Source organism: Xiphophorus couchianus, chromosome 24 (genome assembly GCF_001444195.1).
Source record: "Xiphophorus couchianus chromosome 24, X_couchianus-1.0, whole genome shotgun sequence".
NCBI classification, from domain to species: Eukaryota; Metazoa; Chordata; class Actinopteri; order Cyprinodontiformes; family Poeciliidae; genus Xiphophorus; species Xiphophorus couchianus.
The window spans coordinates 15,613,680-15,634,455 of NC_040251.1; the positions used below are offsets into that span (position 1 = coordinate 15,613,680).

Genomic DNA, 20,776 nt, shown 5'->3' on the forward strand with positions numbered 1-20,776 from the left:
AACGTTTCCAGCAGTGTCATGGGTTCAGGCCTCCTTTTGTTTATCTTTGGTGTACAGCACATCTGGGTATTTCCATGGCAATTAAAAACAATTGCTTGGATATTAACTATGGTCTCAAAATATTATAAAAATCTTATTGCAATTCCTGCTCCATTTCCAATTTTACAAGAACCTGAAAAACACTTAATAGTTTTCTTTTCTTTAATTTTACAGCAGCTACAAAATAAACTCAATTTATGTGTTTGGCATCTTTTTAAACTGTTTCCTTTCAATTTCCGGAAACTGAAAGCATTATTATTATTATAGCTACATTTTGCGGGGGCTAACAGCTGGCTAATCTTTTAGCTAGGTTTTAGTTGTGAAATTATAGTATTCACAAAAGACCCAAACTAGGGGTCTTTTTCGGCAATAACAGAAAACGGTTATTGCAGTTTTCGGGCCGATAACCAATCTTTAAAAAGCTTGACCTGCCGATTCTGATTATTTTTTGTCTGAAAATAGCAAGAAAGTCATAGTTTTGGTTGACTACTGTCCTCAAAATTAAGGAAATTAGCAACCATAAATTGGCTGGCTGCTAAACGGTGCACTTCTAATCCAAAACTTTCGTTGTAAACGTTTCTGGGTTATTTTTTTCATAAAACTTGTCCAAATATAAGCAAAAACGCAAGCCTGAAACTGTTAAGCTAAATTTTGTGTGAGCTAATGGTAGAAGCTGATGCACCATCACTCCTGTAGATGTATTATGCTTTATTATATGAAGTGAATTTAAAAAGTGGACTTAAATAAGTTTTATGTTTATAAACTGTGTAATTAATAAACTATGAGGAACTGCTCGCACTGAAACCATTTTGACTTTGTGGAAGTTAAGGTTTGGCTAGCTCTTTAGCTACATTTTAATTGACAAATCAGAAAGATACAAGCAAGCCTCACTTTGAATCCTTCCTGTTGCTTAGCTTACATTTCGCCCTTTGGCAAAATGATCTAAATCTAAATGCCAGGTGTTGACTTTTGCCTCTTTGGTTTAGCCGTTTTAAAATCACTGGAATGCCAATAACGGGTCTTGGATGGAGAACAAGAAGAGTGAGTGAAAATAAAAACGTCTCCTGCTGGGTGATACTGAAACCATTTCCATGGCGCGTTTGCTGAGGCGCAGAGAGAAATGTTGAATCCCTGTCCTGCTTGTCTGCAGGCCCAGCTGAAGACCTTTAGACTTGTCTTCAAGTCGTGGACCCGGTCAGCGAAGCACATGGCTGACCTCGCCCTTGTCCTGTCAAATGCTCTCATTCTCAAACAGGCTCACTGTCACAGGCTGGTGTCAGTGAAGGGAGCATCCCCAAAACCCTCTGGCTGGGCCATCCTGATGCTTTGGAGTTATGATGTACTTTAAATCATATATCACCGTCATGCTAAATATTATCTATAAAATAAGGCAAATTAGATTTTGTTAGTAATGTCAAGGCATGTGTGAAGCTATTTAAGCTTAATAAATAACCACTGTGAAATCGGGGAAATTAGTTTATGCTACTCCAGGAAAGTAGGAGAGCTAACACTTTACTCAATTTGAGAAAACAAACACATAAAATGGTGATACTTTCTTTTCCTAAAATTATGTCTGAAATCACTCCTCATTTTCTTCTTCTGAACCCAACATTATCTCATCTTGAAAGTTTTGTCTTGTACCCCTGTTCTGTGATGCTCTGCTGAATACAAATCTTTGCATTAAATTTATTCCCGTTGCTTTTCATCATAACAACATTAAATCAGTCATCCTTCCAGTCTAAAACGCCTTTGGATTCTCCTCTGGCTCTGCTCCAGTGATAAATGTAGACGATCGTTATAATTCACGTCTCATTTTCCCCCAGTGCATGATGAGACACTCTGCTTTGCTGTGATGATGATATTTATCTTTTTTTTTTTTAGATCATTACAATTATTGCTCGGCTCACAGGGAAAACTGGGAAATATTGGCGCTAGCACAATTTGAAGTGCTGTTTATGTCAAATTATTGGGTCCTGTAAAGACTTTAGTGTTGTTTATGCAACAGAGCTGTGTTATTTGTCTGGTTTGTAGTGACTGTGATTCTCATATGGAGATATTATTGGGATCATTACATTTTATTATGGTTCATTTCTCACATAAACCGCTACATGAACAGTTTTCTTATCAAATTAATTTGATTAATCTCCCCTTCTCTACTTTATGTGTTCTTCCATTTGTTTATATTTCCTGTCTTGACTCCAACAAGAACCATTGCACACTGATAAGTCCAATTAAACCATGTATGTAACACCGTTCCTTCATGAAGCTGATTGTTTTTGTCTCCGCCAGAGATGGACTCCTTCCGCATTCTGCTCTATTCGCTCATCTTCCTGCTCAGCGTCTTCGGCAACCTGCTGATCATCGTTGTCTTGATGCTGAACAAACGCATGCGGACCGTCACCAACTCCTTCCTGCTGTCGCTGGCGGTCAGCGACCTGATGATGGCCATCTTCTGCATGCCCTTCACGCTCATCCCAAACATTCTGGAGGACTTCATCTTCGGGGCCACAATGTGCAAGATAGTCACCTACCTAATGGGTGAGCCTTGGTTCTGCCTTAATAACCTTAGGAGTCCATGGACGCATAGCGTAGCAGCAAGACTTCCAACTTGTGCTTAAAGTTCACATTATAAACTACACACCAGTTTTTGAATTGTGTTAATAGATAAAGTGAAACCGGAGTTATGCTAAGATAATTAAACCATATATTTCTGAATGTCAAAGAAATGCTAAGAACTGGCTATTCTGGGCTTACAAACGTAAAAAATGAAACGCAACATCAGATAACTGTTATTTGAAATCTCACATCTTCAATGAATAATTATGAGCTGTATTTTGTTGCTGAGAAACAAAGGAAAGTTGCGCAAGTAACAATGAAAAGAGTAACGATGAGAAGGGGGAATGGCGCAGCGGCGTGAAAGGCTTGCAAAATTACCCAATTATGTTTTGTCAAAAGTTGTATACAAACAAATGAGGAATTGCCTTCATTTTTATGCTAATAATTTTATAAAAATGGCATTGTCTGCAATATTTTTATATCAGTTTAAGAAATTTACAGTATTCATTTTCATTCCAAGTTATAATCAATCAATCAATCAAATTTTATTTGTATAGCACATTTCAGCAGCAAGACATTTCAAAGTGCTTAAAAACCATTCATTGTGAATATTTGTGGGTTTCACAGTGGATAAATTGAAATTTGTCAAACTTGGATTTTATGTTTTCATGTTTAATATGCAATCGCAATATATCCAAAAGAAAAATATACGTTTAAATTCACAAGGTTTGGGTTGTGCTGAAAAAATGGATACAACATACGGCAATATTAATGGTTTCCATTAAGAAATATGAAGGTAAAATCAAAATTTGTTAAAAATGACCATTAAGGTTAAGTTCAGACCCACTGGATGAGGAATGTCTGGGGAAATCAGGTCTTGATTTGGATTCTGAAATGGTTTCAGGTCTGGATTTAGACTGGACCATTCCAATGCGTTGATCTAAACATTAAGGTGATTTAGGGAGCTTGTCTTCAACAGTTTTAATGTTGCCCAAAAAATGTGGTTTTGCTCTGATCAAAGCAACTTATTGAACATGTTTGCTGTGTCAAAACGATTTGTGCCAAACGCTAAAGAGGATATGTTTTACGAACTTCTTTAGTGTGCCGCTTCATTTGGTTGACAGTGGCGTGCACATACATTTTGGGGGACTCAAGAATAAAAGAAGGGAAACTTGTGAGGCATTTGGAACAGTAATGTGAGATTTATTACAGGGCATAATTATTTCGGCTCTTTTTTGTTCAGAGTAAAAAGGACAGAGAATAAAATCCATCAATGTTTGCAGTTGGGTTACGCAAAGCACTAATATATAGTTTTACCAATATTGTGCATCAACCAGGAAATCAGGTTGATGTCGACGTAATACAATAATTGAATTCAGAAATCTGACCTTTCTTAAGATGGCAGCTCATTCCACCATCAGCTCCAGTTTAAGAATCCTGTCTGAAAATGGCTCTGCATCCAAAAGGAGCCTGTCTTCCATCAAGCCTTTTCTCTGGGTCTCATTTTCCCTCCTTTTCAAAGCCTCACAGTCTCTGTAAAAGTGCTCAAACAGTCACACGTCTTCAGGAGTGTGACTTAGCGATGAGCTGGCTCCCATCAGGCCAGAGTTAAGGTGCCACGTGAGGCCTGACTCAGACTGAGGCACAAGAGGCTGAGATCCGCTGCGAAACTTCGTCTCCTCACTTTGAGCCTTCAATGGTTGAGGGGAGGTATTGAATGGCGAGGTTCACAATCCTATTATTGTCTCAGAAATGTGATGCACCATCTGTGAGGACACGCTAGCCGAATCTCCTTTTCAATTACTGGGCTCTCTGAACTGTGATAAGATGGAGGGTGGTAGCAGGTCCCAGCTTTCTCAGGCTCTAAATACAATTTTTGGCTTTTTGTATCATTTTATTCTCTGTCTTTCAGCCAGGACTGCAGGCTATATTAAATAATAAAAGTTACTTAACCACAGCCGTGCTGGACTTACTTCAAGCTGTGAGTTATGACCAGGATTTCCTCTGACTGGTAGTGCTACTTTGGATAAAAATGCCCAAAAAACTACTAAAATTAACGAATTTTTACTACTGTTAAATCCACACTTTAAAAACATGCGATTCAACATGCAATTCAAAAAATGGTCAAATGTCACCAAAGAATATGCATCTACCATTAAGATCTGCAATGTGAATTGAAAAGTAAATACTGATTTACTTAAATTTTTTGAGATTGAAAAATCTTAAAGTAGCCATCAAATGCCACTCAGTCGAGGTGATTACAGCAGAAGTAGTTACCAGATGTCTGACCATATCTTCTCCAATTTAAAATTTCTTTCTTCTGAACTTATAAAAGTAAAAGCCAGAGGGAAAGTGTCCAACATCCGCCTTTGAAAAGCTCCATTAGACGACCAGCAAAAGGACATTTTATTCATGAACACTTGCCAGCTCCTCACTAATGGCGTTCTCACTTCCCATTTCAAAATTACTCAAATTTTTGTGAAACTTTCTCCAAGTTTCTCTTATTGTTCTGGGTTTTTCTTCCTGGATCTGTCTGTCGTCTCATTTTGCTGAAGATCAATGCGTTGCTGAGGCGCAGAACCATCAACTAGAATCACTGAAATGAAATATGACCTTCCCAACGTTAGCAACAGCTTATCCATCAAAAAGCCATTAAACGTCCTGCGTGGGAAAGGCCTTCTTTCAGTCGAAGCTGATCAATACGAAGGATCAATGTGAGGATCGTCTTGGATTGATTTTGTGGCAAAGCGGCTCCACAAACTCATCAACTCTTTGAGAAATGATCTGTTAAAACACACATTACACAAAAACATCCTTCAGCCTTTCCCCTACCATTGGAGCTGGAATCCATTCATTGGGTGCGCCTCGATAATTCACATGAGCGATTGGGCCGTAGCGTTTTGCTGGCAGTAATTAGATTGATGCTGTAATATTGCACGTCCCTCCCTTTTCAACCACGTTTATGTATCCGTGTTTTTGTTTTTGTTGCTGCTCGCATCATGCAGTTACTAATCAACTTACGGGCCCTGTTTTGTAGCTCCCGCCTCCAGGGTGCAGCTCACATAAAGCTCCGGAGTTTGGGTTAAACATGGCTTCTGGCAACGCCATTTACTGATCAGGCTGCTACCTCCAGGAACCTAAATCCACTTTTTTATGCCTTTAGGCGTATTTTAAAGCAACATTCAGCAGAGCATTACATGACAGATAGCAGGTAATTGGGCTAAAGTAAAGCTTTCCTCCCAGGTGGAGATCTGCCAAGGGAACCAAGACCAAGAAACTTCAGGTTCCCTCAAAAGCTTCTTATCAGAAGACTCACAAGAAAGGGATTAAACCGACCACTTTTTCAAATAGAAAGAGAAAATCGGGCTGGTTAGTGGACTGGTGATTAACTAAAAGGCAGTGTGGTCAGAATCTCCTCAGAGATGAGTCTCACCGCCGCTCTTTGATCAGCACTCCTGTCAGAAATCTCCACCAGGACGGCTTTAGGGAGCCAATAACAAAGACTCAGGAGACATGTAAGATGGAAGAGTGTCCGCTCTGCTTAATGTTACTGGAGAAAATGTAGCAGCAGCGATATGGAGGAGATGACTGGCATTAGACTTAGGAAGCAACATTCATGTGTTTCTGTTCCCAAGAATGCTTTTTAAATTAAAATTCATGTTTAATCTATGCAGACATCGATAAACAATGCATACAGTGCCTTGCTGTATGCATTTTAAACATTTTCCACATTGTGTTGTTTTTTTTGTTACACACATCAAGTCAAAGTAGAGCGAGACATGAAAATGACACAATTTTACAAATAAAACAATAAAACGAGTAATACACCTTCTTCCGGAACATGTTGCTACATATGATTATTTTACACAACAATAAAGTTACATTCAATTGTTATAAAAATGCTGCATATACAGTATATCAAATATGGCTAAAAAGAAAAGTAACTTTAACGTTTTGAAATTGTATCTGTCTCTTTAAGAACTCCATATTCAGGAAGTCATCACTACATCTCTCCTCTATTAATCATTTAATGATGTTTTTACCAGAGTTGCACCGTGAAGCATCTCATACAATGAGATGTGCAGCTCCAGCAGGTGTTTGCTAATTGCTGCTGGCTAGTTTGAAGGAGCAGAGTGGGGGAGGGGATCTCTGTGAGGCAGAAGCTTGGAAACTGCAGCTCTGAGGAGGAGGAGCTACGCCTCGAAGGCAGAGCTAGGCGTTAGAACAACTAAATGGTTGCCATGGAGATTAAAAGATTTCTCTTCATGCATGGAAGAATCAAGGGAACACTCCAGGTATTTTATTTGACAAGGGAATAACATAGTATGATTTAAAGCTAAAAAAAAAAAAGTCAACTTTACATAATACGTCATGTTGGCTTTAAAAAAATAAGTATTTTTTTGTCTCTTCTTTCTATTACAAAGTTTGTGTCAAAATGTGAAAAGGGCAACGTACACCCAAAACTGCAACAATAATGTTCAGCAAATGACTACGCCTAGCTTCGGCTTAATATTTCCTCTCTAGGAGTCGAACAAATCTGATTTGAGATCAGTGCCGTCCCTCGGTGGCTACTGATGTAACAGGCGTCTGAGTGCTACGGGGCTGAAACGGTGAAAGGGTTGATGAATGTGGGCTCAGGTCGGCAACATCAATTTAAATCACTGGAGTATCCGGTACCCCACTTGAGTCTGACAATGGAAATGAGCTCACTCCTCATTCTGCGGCTTTTGCCTTCTTTATGTTTCCTGACTTCTCATGCACTTCATGTGCCTGTGGGTGATGAAGATTAAATTGCCTCATTTCGTCTCCAAGAAAAGAACTTTGACAGATGACGTTTGGATATGATCTGACATGCAGGTGAAAGGATACAAGTTTTGAATTTCTTTGTGAAAGATTTTGCTCATTACTAGCATGAAAACATGTTAAAAATGTCAACAATGTCTTTTATTCTAACTCTGGCTGCTGGAAAAGCTGGTTTGAGATTCTGCTGACATGAGAAACTTAAAAACAGATTTCAGATTTTTTTTTTATAGAGTGATGTATTAGTAGATACGTAACTCTTAATATATTTTAGCAATTAAATATTAAAAAATACATTACACCTGAAATTTACTTTATTAGAAATTCTTTATGAATTTTCAATACAGAAATGTCTGGGCTCCTTTTGGTTCAACCCCTTTTGTTTATGTCTACCTTACTTTCTCCTTCCACTAAACGTTCCATCAATAAGTCCACTCTGCTTCAATAACCAACGAGCTCAATCATTTCAATTTGCATTATTTTTCCCTTTCCTTTTTCTCTTTCTACCAAAAACTAGATAATAAGAGTCTTTCAGTTTCAACTAGCCCTTTTTTAAAGGACGATTTTCTTTACAAAGACTTTATAATTATTATTTGTTGTTTTGGGTATTTAAAATGTTAAATGTTTCTTATGATTTAAAGTTTATTGATCTTTGTGTTAGGATCTGGGGAAGGCTGGTTGGGGGGGTCTCTAGTTTCTCCACCAGGGGGCATCCTGGGACCTTCCGGAGGGCGTGAACCTGGAGCGGCACACCTGCTGCCACTTACCATTGTTTGGAGGGGTTTATCAGGACGGAGCCGCCGACACTCCAGTGCCAGAGTGTTAGCCTGTGATGGTACTATCATTGTTGCTCACCTCCGACCACCTATTCTCCAAGTAACCTCCTCTTGTGCCTGCCTTTCCTAGATTGTTTCCGTGAAGCCCTGAGTACCTCCGAACTTCTACGAACCGGATCCCTTCCGGCACCTGTCAGAGATCTCCCTCCATCCACCTGTCCGCCCTCTAGAGAAACTCACGCCCTCGTTCCAGCTTGCAGCTCCGGATCCTAGCGGTTCACCTCTCCGTGCCCTGACGAGCTCACCGGCAAGTAGGTCTCTGGCTGGACTGCATTTCCACGATCTCTGAAACCCCGCTTACCTGTCTTATTTCCACCCAGAAATCCTGAACCACACAGACGAGCACCAGTTCCGGACCACCTTTGTACATACCTGTTTGCACAGTATTTAATAAATCACCTTTACCGCTACCCGTCTCCAGAGTGTGTTCTCCCAACAAGATTTATGTACCCACTTCTGTCAGACCGAGACTCATCAATTGGATGCACTCCACCAAATTCTCTGCCCACCCAGGGGTCAGTAGAACTATTTCGCTCATATCCCGTCGGTTCTGGTGGCCGTCGAGCTACAAGGACATTAAGGAGTATGTGTTAGCCTGCTCCGTCTGTGCTCGTAATAAACCATCCCATCAACTTCCGGCTGGTCAGCTCCAACCGCTTCCTACCCCTAAACGACCCTGGTCTCACGTTGCTCTGGATTTTGTTACAGGACTACCCGTCTCGGGGGGTATGTCCACCATCCTCACAGTTATTGACCGGTTCTCCAAGGCTTGCCACCTGATCTCTTTAAAGAAACTCCCCTCTGCCTTTCAGACGGCTCAGCTCCTGGTCAGGCACGTTTTTCGACTACATGGCATCCCGCAGGAGATACTGTCTGACCGGGGACCTCAATTCGTAGCGCGGGTATGGAAACATTTTTGTGTAGCTTTGGGGGCTAAGGTTTCCTTGTCCTCTGGTTATCATCCGCAGAGTAATGGCCAAACTGAACGCATGAACCAGGAGCTGGAAGCTATGCTCAGATGCCTCACATCGACCAACCCCACCGACTGGAACAAGTACCTTTCGTGGGTCGAGTATGCTCACAATTCTCACGTCTCCTCCGCTACTGGTCTCTCCCCTTTTGAAATCTCATTAGGTTACCAACCTCCGTTGTTTCCTTCAGATGAGAAGGTCATTGCTGTCACCTCAGTACAACACCACATCCGCCGCTGCAGGGCCATCTGGAAGACTGCGGTGTCCGCCCTTAATCGCACCCTGGAACAGAACCGCCGGTTTGCTGACCGCAGACGGAAACCTGCACCTGTCTATACTCCCGGTCAACAGGTTTGGCTCTCGACCAAGGATATACCGCTGAAATCTATGTCTAAGAAGCTGTCCCCCCGCTTTATTGGGCCGTACAAAGTCGAATCGGTTATCAGTCCATCAGCGGTCCGTCTGCAGCTACCCTCTTCACTCAGAGTTCATCCTACCTTTCATGTTTCCCAAATCAAGCCCGTTGTTTCCAGTTCCTTGCACCCGCCACCAGAACCCCCTCCGCCCGCCCGAGAGTTTGAAGGGGGCCCCGTTTACTCTGTCCGCCAGATTGTCGATTCCCGTAGGCGGGGTAGGGGTTGGCAGTATTTAGTGGATTGGGAGGGTTATGGCCCTGAGCACCGTCAATGGGTTCCCACCTCTTATATTGTTGACCCGTCTCTGATTTTGGACTACCGTTCCTCTCTCCCTTCTGGGTCTGCTGGACCGCCAGGTGGCGGTCATTGAGGGGGGGGTACTGTTAGGATCTGGGGAAGGCTGGTTGGGGGGGTCTCTAGTTTCTCCACCAGGGGGCATCCTGGGACCTTCCGGAGGGCGTGAACCTGGAGCGGCACACCTGCTGCCACTTACCATTGTTTGGAGGGGTTTATCAGGACGGAGCCGCCGACACTCCAGTGCCAGAGTGTTAGCCTGTGATGGTACTATCATTGTTGCTCACCTCCGACCACCTATTCTCCAAGTAACCTCCTCTTGTGCCTGCCTTTCCTAGATTGTTTCCGTGAAGCCCTGAGTACCTCCGAACTTCTACGAACCGGATCCCTTCCGGCACCTGTCAGAGATCTCCCTCCATCCACCTGTCCGCCCTCTAGAGAAACTCACGCCCTCGTTCCAGCTTGCAGCTCCGGATCCTAGCGGTTCACCTCTCCGTGCCCTGACGAGCTCACCGGCAAGTAGGTCTCTGGCTGGACTGCATTTCCACGATCTCTGAAACCCCGCTTACCTGTCTTATTTCCACCCAGAAATCCTGAACCACACAGACGAGCACCAGTTCCGGACCACCTTTGTACATACCTGTTTGCACAGTATTTAATAAATCACCTTTACCGCTACCCGTCTCCAGAGTGTGTTCTGCGCATGTGGGTTCGAAAGATTGACCTCAACATGACACTTTGAGGACGTATTTGTGCATTATTCTGCCATTACGATTATAATCTCAAAACGACAAAATAATCGTTTATCGCAATAACTTCTGGAAAAATTTATCGTCCAGAATTGTGGATTTTTCCAGTTTCTCCTTGTTATGATTACATAGATCTTAACCTGTCCATAAAAATAGCATTTCAGACTTTAAATAATCTTTTATTGGCTATGTTTACATTTTCTGATTAACTGTTGTAACTGCTTTCTGTTGTGGTTTTTAGGGAAATAAACATTTCAATTATTGTTATTAATAATTATTGGACCAGTTCTTCATTATTTCCTCAAGAAAAGTACCACATTTCAGCAGTTTCTCCCTTGTATTTGACCCAGAGATGCAGCTGAGCGTATTTGCCCTCCAGCATCAACAAAGGAGCCCCCGCTATACCTCCTGTGTGTGTGTGGGCTTCAGTGACTTATTGTGTCAGACTGTCTCAGTGCCTGATCAGATCTGTGTGTGCGCATTGTGCCACCCACCCACCTCCTTCTGCTGAGCCGGACCTGGATGCTGGATGTGGCCGTCCCAGTTGACCAGCTGTGTGCAGCGGTCGCTCACTGGTTCCTGCTCAGGTTTGGCGTTGGAGGTTCATGCTGAGTCCTGCAGACCGTGAAGAAAAAAAGATAAAAACTCTTTCTGATGAACACGCATTACGTCCGGAGATCTCTTCAGTTTAATCCTTTGAAACCCAAGTTTCAAATCTCTGCCTGGACATTTTTACTTGTTTTAATTGTACAAAGTTCTTTAAATGTCTTGTGAGTAAATATGTATTTGCCCATTTATCCATAACAACTGGAACTTTCAAAATCAAGCAAGTTATTTTCGCAATTTACCGTCAATTAAAATAGTGTCTCATCAGATTAATTTCACTCCCTGCTATGGCGGTGGTGAAATTACCGTAATAACCTGATATTGGCTAGAAAGCGCAACATCTCTATTTTCAGAAACCGTTGGCATTTTTCAGATAGAGTAAAGTGTGGCAGAGTTACGGTACTGCAAATTTGGCTGGATTATCGCAGACACGTTTAGTCTGGAAAGGTTAAAATCACCAGGTTTTGTGTCTACATGCAAGATTTAAACATATTTTTGGTAAAACTAAGCACTGTATATTTGGGATTAAAACACAGATTAGCCAGCTAGCTAACATTAGAGCCACTAAATCTCCTGAAGGTCTGCTGTGTGTGGAACCGAGCTTTCCCCTGCAGATCCTTTAAGTCCTGGAAGTTTTCTGGTTGTCTAAGGATCCAATGTGTTTGTCCAGCACATCCTGCAGATGATCAACAGCTTTAAGATCTGATGAATAATTAAGTCAAGCCTACACCTCTTCAAACTATGCTAATGCAATTTGAGATTTCTTCCTCAGTCAAATTTAAGTCTGGACTTTGGCTGGTCTGCTCAATTCTGCAGGGATAATTTGATAATGATTGTTGTGCTTTACTTTGTATGAAATCTGTAAAGAAAGCACAGCAGCTAGATCACTTCCAAAACTTTGGTTTTCTAAAAACTAAACTTCCTTTTCCCGTTTATGATGTGAGCTTCGCCTGGTGCGTCTCTCTCGGCTGAATTATCACCAAACTTTAATAGGTTTTCTTATCGCAGCAGTTTGAAAATCCCAGTGCAAAGTTAATGAAGGTGCAACAGTACGCTGCAGCGTCTACGTCTTCCTCTTCATCTCAGTGCGACAGTGGGTGGTGGTTTCGGTTTGATCCATTGTAGTAGCCTGTCAGGTTTCTAAAACCCCTCTCCGAGAGCTGAACGGTTTTAATAATGCACCGCGGAGAATGTTCCGACTTCTCCGGGAACAGAACTGGTGTTCAGACGTCTTTCTGAGGCGCTGATGTTCTCTTTGTTCTTGAGTAGTGCTGCTTTTGTTCAGCTGCATGAATAAGATATAAAAGCTGATCTTTGCTTCTGTCAGACTTCACATCGCATGTCATTAAGCGTGTTCCCGTTCCTTTGCGCCTCTGTGTTGTGGGTACTGTTGCAGCGATATTGCAGTTGACACTCTTCATGTGAACAGTGTAGCTTTTGATAGCAATATTTATTGCAAGGTGGTTTAATTTAAGCTACAATTAAGATTGTTTTTAGGAAAGTATTAATCAATTACACATTTTAATGGGACAGTATTATGCCAAATTAACTTTTTGGAACTTTACATCATGTTATAAAAATACCTGGAGTGTTGCCATGATTCTTTCATGAATGTTTGAGAAATCCTTTCATTTCCATGGCAACCACTCAGCTGTGCAAAACGCCTGAGTGGACCTAGCCCCGCCTTCAAGAGGCAGTTCCTCCCCCACTCAGCTCCTTCAGACTAGCCAGCAGCAATTAGCAAACATTTGTTGGAACTGCTGAGCTCATTGTAGGAGCTACTTTTCAGTGAAACGTTGGTGAAAACTTTGTTAAAGGGTTAATAGAGGAGCCATGTTGGGATGACCTCCTGAAGGCGGAGTTTCAGAAAGATCAGGAGTTTTTAAAGTGACAGAGACCCAATTTCAAGGCACTAAATTACAAAGTCAAATTTATTTTAAGTCATATTTCATATGTGTGGCATTTTTATAACAACTGAAGGTAACATGGTTACTTGGTTGTGCTATAAAATGGCACTATGTGCCTGGAAATTAAAACTGCCCCTTTAATAGTACATAATTTAAAATGCATTATTTTTGCTTTATCATGTTGCTTTAGCACCTTTTGTTGAACCCACATTTTTTTCTTCCATTAAACTTTCCACTAACAGCATTCTGTAAACATTAAGACAAATCCACATAATTTTCCAGGCCACACAACATGATTATTTTTTGCATTTGTCTTATGTAATATTCAAACTTTCAGCGAAAAAATATTTGAGGTTTTCATTAGCTGTGGACCATAATCATCAAAATTCATTTTTATAAATGGTTGAAATAGGCCACTCGGTGTGCATTCAATCTAAATGAGTTTCATTTTTTTAATTGATTTACTGTAACAAATTAACATTTCAATAATAATCTGGTTTATTAAGATGCAGCTGGGATTTTCCTCGATCTCTGTGTTCTTCAATCAAAGCTGCAGCTTCTCGTATCGATAGCAGATCAATGTTGTGAATTTATTTCTTGGCAGATCCAGGATTAAGTGCTTGCTCTTAGTTGCTGTTTTTGTCACACAGGTATGGGCATGCTAATGCTATTTGTCTCGCCTTGACTCACTCAGAACACAGGCTGGGTTTACTCCCCCACTCCACTGCACGTCATCCATATTCATTCATGCAAATCCAGCTTGGCCTTGGATTGTCTCTGAACATGTCACATCTTTATTGAGAGGACAAAAAGTGATGTACATTCAATTAAAATATATAATGTAGTGGTGATGGAGGATATAATTGAACAAATGTGCTTAGTTGACATCACAGGGGTTTATATAACATTCATTACATCTGTTAAGATTTTTTTAAAGCCTTATTTTGGTTTGAAGGGCTCAGTAATTGATTGGTTTGGTTTCTTGTCCCTTTTATGGGCTAATTTAGTTCACTGTCAACACCTCACAGAAAAGCCTCAGCTGGCTGCTTGTTTTGGTGCAAAGAGAACTACTCTAATGACCAGACTCTATGCTCCTTAGGAAACACTGCAGTTCTCAGGAAAAGAGCAAGTTATTATCCAGAGGGGTTAGAAGAGCCAAACGTAACAATAAAGTAAAACACAGATGGTAGTTAGGGGAAATCCCAAATCTGTGAGGAGATATTTATACAGAATGATCACTGTCTCTTTAAACAATGTGAGAAAGCCCAGAGTATGACGACTTTGGAAATCTCTGATTGGTTAAGTGAGACATTTGAGTTAATTGGATGTATTTTGAAGCCACACCAAGAACACTTTGTTATGAGAAAGCCAAAAGAAATCAGCTAAGATATCAGGAAGAGAAATCTAGAAATCTAGGTCATCATTGGAAACATTTTACCAATGATTGAAGATATCACATTCATCTGTTAAAACTATTTTATGCAAGTATAGACATGATGGGAATGTCCAACCATCATGTCTATAATTGCACAGGAAGGAGGTCCTGTCTTTTGGTCCAAAATGTGCAGATTGACCAAAGACCTTCTTTGGACACTGGGTGAAGCTGGTAAGACAGTGTCATTATCTTCAGTGAAACTGTCCTGTACCAACATTACTCCAAAAGAAACATGAAATGCACACAGGGACAAAGATCTTGACTTTTAGAGACATATCCTGTGGTCTGATGACACTAACATTGAAGTGTTTGTTGGATCGCCAGCACCAAAAGGGGATGGTGCTGTTTTGATGCAAGAGGAACTGGTGCACTTCATAAAATAGATGCCATCATGAAGAAAGGACATTATGTATAAATATGAAAGATTTGAGCCAGGAAGTTAAAGGTTGGTCTTCCAAATGCAGAATGGTCCTAAGCATACAACTAAAGTGGTTACAAAGTCAATGTTTTGGTGTGGCCACCACAAAGCCCTGATCTCAGTCCTACTGAGACGGTGTGAGTAGATCCATCTGGCCAACAAATCTGAGTTCTACCAGTTCTGTCAGGAGGAATGGGCCAGAACTCCAGCTAACTATTAAGAAGAGGTTTTGGAAGGAAACCCAAAACCTTTGACCCAATTCATACATTTTAAAAGACAATTATGCCTGATACTGACCAAATAAAGTTACCAAACAAACTTTCTAAAATATGTTTTCTAGGATTCAGCAAAGAGAAATAATTTGGGTAATTCTATCCAAGCTAAACCAAGAAAGGTCTGGACTGACTTAACTTTGACAGTGAGAAAAAAATTAGTTTTTGTCTTTTTATTCAGCTCTAACTGTATATAAATGTTTCTACATCATGTGTCTTTGTGTGTATTGTCAGGATGACCTTGGTATTTTTCGCTATCATGGTTATTGAATGGGTGTATTCATTAGCTGAGCTGTTGGGCTGAATCAGTGAGAAACTATTAAAATGTGTGATATGAGCTTTTCTACTCTGGATGTTAAACAGTTACTGGGATTTATTTTTTACAATTTATATGCAGAAGACAAAGACCATTTGCAGCAATATGAGACTCACATAACAGAGAATGAAGCTGGCATTAATTCATATAAATATGGAACATTTTCTCTCCAGACATCCATATTATTCAGATGTGACGAACTGGACCATTTTATCCTCTTGGCTACATTAACATTTATCTTGTTATGGACTTCTTTTGCATAAGATAACTTATTGATGGCATTAAATGAATAACTTACTATCTGAAGTGAAGTTTGAAAAAAAATAATTTCAATGAAATTTGCAAATTTAAACAAAAAAAGAAAAAAGAAAAGAGTGCTAACCTCCTCTTTCCTACCTGCAGGCGTCTCTGTCAGCATCTCCACCTTCAGCCTGGTGGCCATCGCCATCGAGCGGTACAGCGCCATCTGTAACCCGCTCAAGTCCCGCGCCTGGCAGACCCGCTCCCACGCCTACCGCGTCATCGCCGCCACCTGGGTGGTGTCGCTGCTCGTCATGGTGCCCTACCCCGTCTTCAGCGTCCTCAAGTCCTTCCCCAAGGGCAACGGGACGGTGGGGAACATGTGCCGCCTGGACTGGCCCAGTGAGCAAGCGGAGCAGACCTGGTGAGAGCAGGAAATCAGAAAGATTGCAATTACTCAACAATCATTAGGTAGATTTGTCTCTTTAACCTCAGCAGGGAAACGTTGATGAAAGCTTGTGAAATATTGTTTCCTTTTTCCTGCTTCCAAATATGTGGAGAAAAAGTTGAAATTCAGTCAAATGATGTCATTTGCATGTGTGTTGCCGGTAGCGTTGTCTTCAGAATGGTGCAATCAGATGACTTTCTCCTGATTGCACACGTTTGGGAAAAGAAGTTGAAAGTTGATCAGCTCATTTTGGTAATTACGCTTAGATTTCCTGCTCAAACTGTTGGTGACTTGTGCCGACACGGCGAGTTTGACAAATTACCGTTCACCCATTTCAGCTTCCCAGTTTAAGAAAAAGACAAGGAACTTCATAGAGTCTGGTGTGAAAATGTATTTCCTCCATACAGAATGATGCAGTTTTTCTTTTTTTACCACCTTTACAAATAAGATCAAACTACATTTTAGATTAGACAACCTGAGGGAATACAAAAAGACAATTTCAAGTGATTTCTTAATTTTCTGAGGAGGAAAAAAAGCAATCCAAAATAGTGTTTGGATTTCTCTTTGTATAATTCTTTTAACTTAGGTTAAAATCTGAGGTTTTATAGTATGAACAAACAGTTTAAGGTCATATTCACAGAATCTCAATTGGTTTTAAGTTTGGACTTTGACTAGACCTCCCCAAATCCTTCAATTTGAGTATCAAATTCTTACAAATGGTTTTGCAAACCTTTCTAAACTGATAGGTACACAAAATTAATTGTTTGAATTTGATTTTTAATTTGTAGTTTTTAAGATCTTTTAGCTTTAAAATATTTAAAAGCTAAAAACGATTGTTTTTCAATTGTTTGATTTTTTTCTTAGATTTGTTGCTTTTCAGATTTTTTTAGCCTAATTAATGCTGTCAGACAGGTTTTATTGAAGTGATTTCTTGATTTTACCAATTTTGAACTGGTTGAGACTAGTGAAATTTAACTAAACTCTCCAAAAACAAACATAGTCAGTTAATGATTTAATAATAATGTCAGGTTGTTTTGGATAGCTTTTCCCACAAATAAATAAAAGCCTCATTTAAAAAAATGCTTTTTATTTGTCTAATAATAAAATTAGCTTGGTAATCTGGCATGTTTACAACAGAGGAATTGTGTACCTGATTCCTATCACCTAGTTGCTCTACTGCAGCAAACAGCTCCTTAATCTGTTGCCATAACTGTGAACGGTAGGAACCAGAAAAAGGAGAGTCACTCCAGAAAGTGTCACAGTGAATTACATCCTTGAGTCTTTGTGAAATAGGTGGCTTTGAGGCGGAGTGATGCATGAGCCGCTGGCAGGGCTAACCCACAGCTGGAGCTGGTGACCTGATGCCTGACTACTACTGCGAGCCAGTCTCAGTTTGATTTCCTGTTGCCAGATGCTGCAGATTGAAGAAAGCAGATGGGCAGCTGACTGATGGTTGCTCTCATCATGTGATCATCAATGTGAATATGATGCCACTGGTGCTGTTCGAGGGGAAATTTTAAAAATAAATAGTAGTCTTAAATCTTCCTTTAATCCAAACAGAGCTGTGATGGATAAATGACTTTGACTCAAAATTGCAGCTGTGTAACAAATGATCTAAACGCAGCACAGAAACTGGTTTGTGGAGACAGATAATTTATCTATAGAGTGTTTTTTATTAGATCTGCAGATAGATGATTTATGCATTTAGAAACCGTAAGTACATTAAGCCCCAACAGCATCACAGTTTTAAAAATGTATATTGTTATCTAATTTATGAGAACACAGTGCCCTAAAAAAAGGATACATTCACTTACTTTTTCCCGTCCATTTGATGTATTTTAATGCGATAGAGCAATACAGAAAAGCATTCTCAGTAGAATTTAGCTCTGGGCTTTGACTGGGCCACAATAAAACACAAATATGGTGTATTTGGGTTTTCTCTGGGAATCTAACTCTTAGAAAAAGGTCTTAACTCTTTAAGAACACTCTGGATGCTGCATCCATGTTCTGTTAACACATCATCTAAAGCAGGTGCTTTAATTTCTAAATCAGATGTTTAACTGCAACCAATAATTAACTCACTTTTTGCACCTGCACAATCTTAATTGCTGTTATTTTGCACCTTTTTGTTCTCAAGTCGGTATAAATGTGAGGACATTGGAAGGCTTCTGCGATATTTCTGAAAAGGTTCTTACATTATTGACATTTTGGACTGATGAAAGTTGTAAAAGTTTGAATGGTTGTTCTCAAAGATAAATTGGAACCAGAAACTTTTCTTTTTAATATCCAGAATGGATGGCACTAAAAACGATAAAAGTGATCAAGATACTAATGTTTTTTTTCTCTCATTATTACAATTTCCTTGTCATTTTAAAATGAATGTAATTGCCATCTACTCCCTACATTTTGCTGAGGAAGAGTAACATTTCTGGAAAAGGTCAGGAGAGAAACAATTACTGCTGTTGCAGTCTGAGGTTCTCTGTGTGAGAAAAGCCTTCAATTCATCAGCAAACCCCCCCTCTGTGGACCAGTAAAATCTGCTTTGTTGCTTGGGAGATTCTGCAGGCCTGGATTAATACAGAAACAGAATCACAATACGTTTGAGCATCTACAGTCATAGACCTCTGAGATCCAGACGTAAGGAACATTGGGCCTTCAGGGGTAACACAATCAGGAGCAAAACAGACCACAGCAAAACACTCTACTTCTCTCGACAGGCTTTTGTGTTGTAGCCGCCTATCAGGCCTCCAAACTTCAAGAAGTGGAAGAAATAATTAGTCTGGTTGGTGAGGTGAAGGATAAAGATGAATAAAGTTATGACAGAATAAATGCATCTCAAATCTAGGTAACATCGCTGTCTTTAAAATTACTTCAGCAGACAGGTTTTTCACATCAAGAGAGTTACTGAAGCAGGAACACTTACAGAATAAAATGCTACGTTCACATGTTTATCGCACCCGGATGGATGGTACTAAATGATAATGTGACGTCGTAAAAACATGATCCACATATGAAAATAACTACAGCACTTTGTTCCTTGGTTGAAAATAATTATAGCAAAATGGCAAAGAAGCAAAAATATGTTTTCCATGTGGAAAAGTTTCACATCACTGCATGATTTAATTTTCAACATGCAAAACACATTTCACTGCTATATAGCTTTCACATGTGAAAGATTTCACACTACGATATCATTTCCACATGTGAAACACATTTTATTATTCTTTTTCACAAGAGAAACATAGTCTACAATATCATTTTCACATGTGAAACACGTGTAACTATATCACATTGTTTTCGCATGTGAAAAATGTCACTACGATTACTAGCACATGTGAAACGCATTTCACTACCCAATTTCCACACAATATGATTTCTACCAGTGAAACACACTGGGAAGCCTTCCATGTCTAGAGTCTAGACCACTCTGCACATTTTAAGGTATTTCATATATTTCCTAAGTCATATAAGCCCTAAGGATCTCAAATTGGATTTTATACTGTTCACATATTGTAGTATCAAAACATAAAACAATGTTTCCAAGGGTAAATGTGTTTTATATGTAGGAGGAAAAGATGTGTTAAAATTAAGTTAACAGTTATCAAGTTTCATGTACAGTAGCAATAGGAGTTTTCTAGACGTTTTAGTTTGTGTTGTGCTGTGATGAGCTCAGTTCACCTTTGCAGTCTTTGCAGGTGGGGAAATTATCATCATGTAAAGCAGATGAATAACAGATGTAAATTCTTTTTTTCCCTTTGCTGATTAGTTTAAACCAAAACACAACTCTGCTGATTGATAATCACGTAGCTTTTGGGTGCTGTGGGAACAGTCAGATATCTATTAATATTCAATAGGTTTGTTTTTCTCTCCATCTATTCCCCTGCTTCACATCCAGCAGTCTCTCTACATTTAGACCAAACACACACACATATGTATGTTTTATATAAATATATATATGTAGTTTTTGCACCCACTTGGGTCCCAGGAGGTTTTTGTCTAAAAGATATTTCACATTATCAAACAGCTAGCTGATGGAATACTTTGAAGTTTTCTCTTTAAACTAGAAATGAATAATAGTTCTTAGTGCTGCCCAGGAAGACATTAGAATATCACAGTGAATGAAACACAGCCTCTTCTTCTTTGGTGCCGCTTTTATGTGCTGACTGATCTGCAAGGCGGACATCCTTCATAAAGAAGGGGATCCTCTGCATGTGACCAAAGGCTATTATTATTGATCAAAGTGGCAGCTGACCAGCCTTTTTTTATCCTATTAGTGCAACACCTTTCCAGTTTCCCTGATATATTAGCTAAACTTAATGGGCCTGTATTTGTAGAAACAAATGCGATTCATGATCAGAGAATGCTGGCTGTATCTATTTAGAAAGAAGAACTACACAGACAGAGGTGCTACCGTCAGATCTTGATAACTTTATATAACCCTTGTAATTTGTAGATGTTATTTTATTTTTGCAT

The 20,776-nt window shown here is 40.0% G+C and overlaps 1 protein-coding gene and 1 long non-coding RNA gene across 3 annotated transcripts in view; one reads left to right on the forward strand and one right to left on the reverse strand.

The window, feature by feature from the left end:
* The window catches only part of cckbra (cholecystokinin B receptor a), a 35,633-nt gene that overhangs the window by 10,639 nt on the left and 4,218 nt on the right, over positions 1–20,776 (forward strand). The window contains exons 2-3 of the mRNA XM_028010978.1: positions 2,329–2,577; positions 16,018–16,279. Coding sequence (XP_027866779.1) covers positions 2,329–2,577; positions 16,018–16,279 — 511 coding nt within the window. The remainder of the gene's footprint in view (positions 1–2,328; positions 2,578–16,017; positions 16,280–20,776) is intronic.
* LOC114140772 (uncharacterized) overlaps positions 16,145–20,776 on the reverse strand; it is a 36,764-nt gene continuing 32,132 nt past the window's right edge. For both annotated transcript variants that reach the window (XR_003594678.1, XR_003594677.1), the window contains exon 4: positions 16,145–16,276. This is a non-coding gene — a long non-coding RNA (uncharacterized LOC114140772). The remainder of the gene's footprint in view (positions 16,277–20,776) is intronic.